The sequence below is a fragment of the Cucurbita maxima genome, unplaced genomic scaffold, assembly GCF_002738345.1.
Source record: "Cucurbita maxima cultivar Rimu unplaced genomic scaffold, Cmax_1.0 Cma_Scf00017, whole genome shotgun sequence".
NCBI lineage: Eukaryota > Viridiplantae > Streptophyta > Magnoliopsida > Cucurbitales > Cucurbitaceae > Cucurbita > Cucurbita maxima.
In genome coordinates, this window is record NW_019272033.1 from 484,412 (window position 1) to 488,359 (window position 3,948).

The window sequence follows — 3,948 nt, forward strand, 5'->3', positions numbered from 1 at the left end:
ATACGGAGAGAGGGAGAGAGAGTGAGAGGAAGAAGTAGGGTTTGGTAATGCATTAATATGGGGAGTTTTGTTTATGTCAGAAGAGGAATTGAAGTGTATGTAATGTCGTGTTGTGAAATGACCCATCCTCCTATTCTCTGCCACACTCTCTGCCCTCACCTCTCTCTCTCTCTCTCTCTCTCTCTCTCTCTCTCTCTATATATATATATATATATATATATATATATATATATATATTTTTTCAATATGGCGTGTAAATAATAACGGTGTTCGTGGGTAAATTTGGGTCGGGTTGAAATATTTTTTATACCTAATCTAATTTTTAAGTTATAAATTTTTCAACTTAAAATCTCTTATTAAATAATTGTTTTGATTAGAATTCCACCCAAACCATGTATCGATTGAGTTGATTGGGTTTTTTGAACACCCGTAATAAATATACCTAAATTTTTAATCTTTTGATTTATAATATATATCTTAAAACATAAGTTAAACGTTTGGACTCTTGTGGTAGGGAGACAGTGATGACACTTGTTCTAACCCAACGGACAATATAAGCGTATGCTCGAGCTTCAAGTCACATCTAAAAGAAATATTTTAGAAAACGTGAGCGAAAAAATACGTTAAGCAAAACCCACTAATGGGTTTATGTTGTTTGGGTTTCACGAAAAAAAACCCACAAATTTCTACATTCTCCATCTCCCCGTCATTGTAAGCTCGATGAAGTATATTAGGGCTACCTTCACACCACATTAAACCCAAGTTCTAAGAACTTCTATCCTTAATGCTATGATTAAAATGTAGTAATTCCAGTCTAACCTCGACCCATTCCATTTTTATCGGTAGTAATTACGTGAAACTCATGATTTCTTGAAAGGGGTCGAAACTAATTGCATTGAGATTATATTTCTCGTCTCCTACTGTGTCCAAATCTCCATCCCGCCTTGCCCGCCTCATGTATATCACTTAATAAAGGAATCTACCAAGATTCTTGTTTCATTATCAATGTCTTTCGTGCGTACCAGTCTTCACAAAACTCATTGTCTTCCTTTCCCAATCAACTTCCAGACCCTAACTAGAATTTCCATTGGACATGAACTAGAACTTCCTTTCTTTCTTGTCGACTTTTCGGTCGGGATCGTGACTAGGAAAGAAGCTTCTTCGTCATGACCCTAACTGAGAAATTGATTGGAAAAGAAATGACGTATTTACTAAGTAGGAAAGAAATTGTTTTTTATTCTCAATTTCATTCTCATTCTTTATTCTATTGGACCGACACCCTAGTAAGAATTTTGGTTCGGTATCATGACTCTTAAAGAAACTATGTGATTAAAAGTGAAAAAGAATTTAACGAGTTTCCAATAGTTAACTAAATCATCGAGGTTGTGCCATCGAAGGAAAAGGAAACTAAATCATCAAGTTGGTGCTATCAAATGAAAAACGGACTAAATCGTCGGGTTCGTGTGAAAGACAAGCACCCAAAAAATCTATTAGAATTCGAAGAATGAAAAAGTTTCTTTTAGAGATATAGAAGCATAAAAGAAATTTAATTTAAAAATTGGCTTCATTTATATTTTGGGATTACTATTTTACCCTAACCTTTAATTTTAGCCCATTAAACAAAAACAGATAGAAGATAAAAGAGAAGATTTAAATTGGTCAATGTTAACACAAAGAACGAAATAAATACACTGTAAGAACAGAACACAGAAATAGAATGAAAACATTCAGAAAACATAATAAAATTAAAAATAAATAGGGAGAAGAGCGAGAGAGAAAAGGAAAGATCTTAGGAATATAATAACAAACATATATCTTCATTTATAAAATAATTATCAAATATATTATAAAATTATAGGATCTAATAAATGGGATGATAGTATGCATTGTATGGTTTAGAACTTCAGATAGACTTTACTATTGGCATGATTATGTTTGATATGTGTGAGTTGTTCATGGATCGATATGCTTACGATATGATATGTGTATATTATAATATGTGAATTGTATGATAATACTTATGATATGATGTGTTCAATGATATGTTTGAGATAGGATACAAGAAGGATGCACTAAACGTAATGTAATGATAGGAGTAAGATACGTTCATTAAACGTTAAGGTTAAGTTACGTATCGAAATGCTATAGATATGAGAAATTGATAAAAACGATATGGTCACTATCGATTGATAAAAGAATATGGTTAAGTTATGGGTAGAAAGGGGATAGAATTATGATAAATTGATAGAAACGATAATGTTAGGATACATTCCTGTAATTATATAACTAAAGTATGTTCATGTAACATTATGACTGTGATAGATATAAAAATGATATATATGATTTGAAAAATGTTATGGTACGAGGTATGTGATAATTGACATGTTTATGATATGAAATGGTGAAATTTATTATATCTGGAAGCATGAAATGTTATAATAATGATATAATTATATAATTTGAATTATATGATGAAATTAAAATGCAAAACGACGAACTAGCATGAAATACAACCCCGACGTATGCATGAAAGATATGATAAATGATATGAAAAACGATATGATATGTACGAAACGTTAACGAGATTGTATTAAATGATAATGAAAATGGAAAAAGGTTGGGACCTCAAGCATTGTTGTGTGCGAGCGTTGGAGGATACCCTTTACCCTTTATGATAGTACGGACGGGTATGTTACGAGTGAGAAAAGCTCAATTTCCCCTTTCCCTTTTAACTCTGATGGCCTATAGAGAACAGACCATTAAATTGAAAACAACACAAAAAACTTGGCTAACCATAAACAGCGCATATTACATTATATTTTCTCTAGAAGAAATGGAGAAAAGAAAAGGGTAGATTGTTTACCTATACAAATGGCATGAAACCAAACAAATAATGAACCACAGTCCAACCAACAACGCCCTTCACCTTCCAATCCAAACGTAAAAGCCTTGCCTTTGTGAACTGCCAGAGAAAATTTTGCATGTACATACAAATTTCAAAGTATTCCACCCCCCCGATATATATTATTCTTTGGTCCCATATATAATTGATCTTTGGCAATTTATGTTCGTGAATGATCGAACAATCTTATCCAATGCACTTATTTGTAAGAGAACACTGAAAAATATAACTCGGAAAATCTTGCTGGAGACTTGGTACCTGTAATTTGCCTCTCACTTCCTAGTATACTTCTGCCTTCGATTCGCCTCTGTCGATGGTCTGTTGCAGTTTGATTCCCTATCACGAAAAAAAAAAACTCGTCCATATGCTGTAGAGTCACAATGGCTCATCCAGATTCTGGAGTTAGTATCCTTCATAACTTGAACTTGCATGTATTTTCTTTGATGCCCGTGAACGCTCATTTCTTTTTAGTGGTCAATCAAAATTATGTATCTAGAAGGAACATCAATAATCTGATCTGGAAGCAGCGAAGGAAGAAAGAAGACCTGCAGCTTGTGCAGGTAGAATATCACCAAATGTAGACATCGCAGCTGCTGATCTATCTTTAAATATGCCAACTTGGCCATCGGTCAACATGGACCCAAGTTTTAGGGTGCTCTCTCCAAATCTGCTTCCAACCTGGGAGGCAAATATAAGTACAGTTAGAAACATCGGTATTAGATATAATTCTGATTTTGTTCTATGTAAAATGAAACAAACCGGTTGCTAGCAAGTATACGAACACTCGATTAAACGATAGACTTGGGGGAAAAAGAGATGGAAGAAAATAAGAGGTGAACATCTATGAAGTCACCAGTAATGGAAAGTCCATAACGAGAATACAAACAAATGGCAACCACAACAAATATCTGCAAACTTATGCACAAAAGATAAGAAACCCATATCCAAGGAATTTTACTAACTTGAAGCCCCTTGACATCTCCAGAAAAGGCATAACCAGATTGACAGGCCCAATAAATACCTTGGGGGGGGGGGGGGGGGGGGGG

General features: G+C 34.1%; 1 protein-coding gene across 4 annotated transcripts in view; it reads right to left on the reverse strand.

The window, feature by feature from the left end:
* Positions 1-2,568: 2,568 nt before the first annotated feature.
* Positions 2,569-3,948, reverse strand: part of LOC111492004 (conserved oligomeric Golgi complex subunit 1-like) — a 9,914-nt gene continuing 8,534 nt past the window's right edge. For 2 of the 4 annotated variants that reach the window (XM_023141143.1, XM_023141142.1), the window contains one exon: positions 2,765-3,580. In XM_023141143.1, the coding sequence (XP_022996911.1) occupies positions 3,407-3,580 (174 nt within the window). In that variant the 3' untranslated portion in view covers positions 2,765-3,406. Of the gene's footprint in view, positions 2,743-2,764; positions 3,581-3,948 lie in introns of those variants that run through there. The other 2 variants (XR_002719805.1, XR_002719806.1) reach the window with 2 other exon arrangements.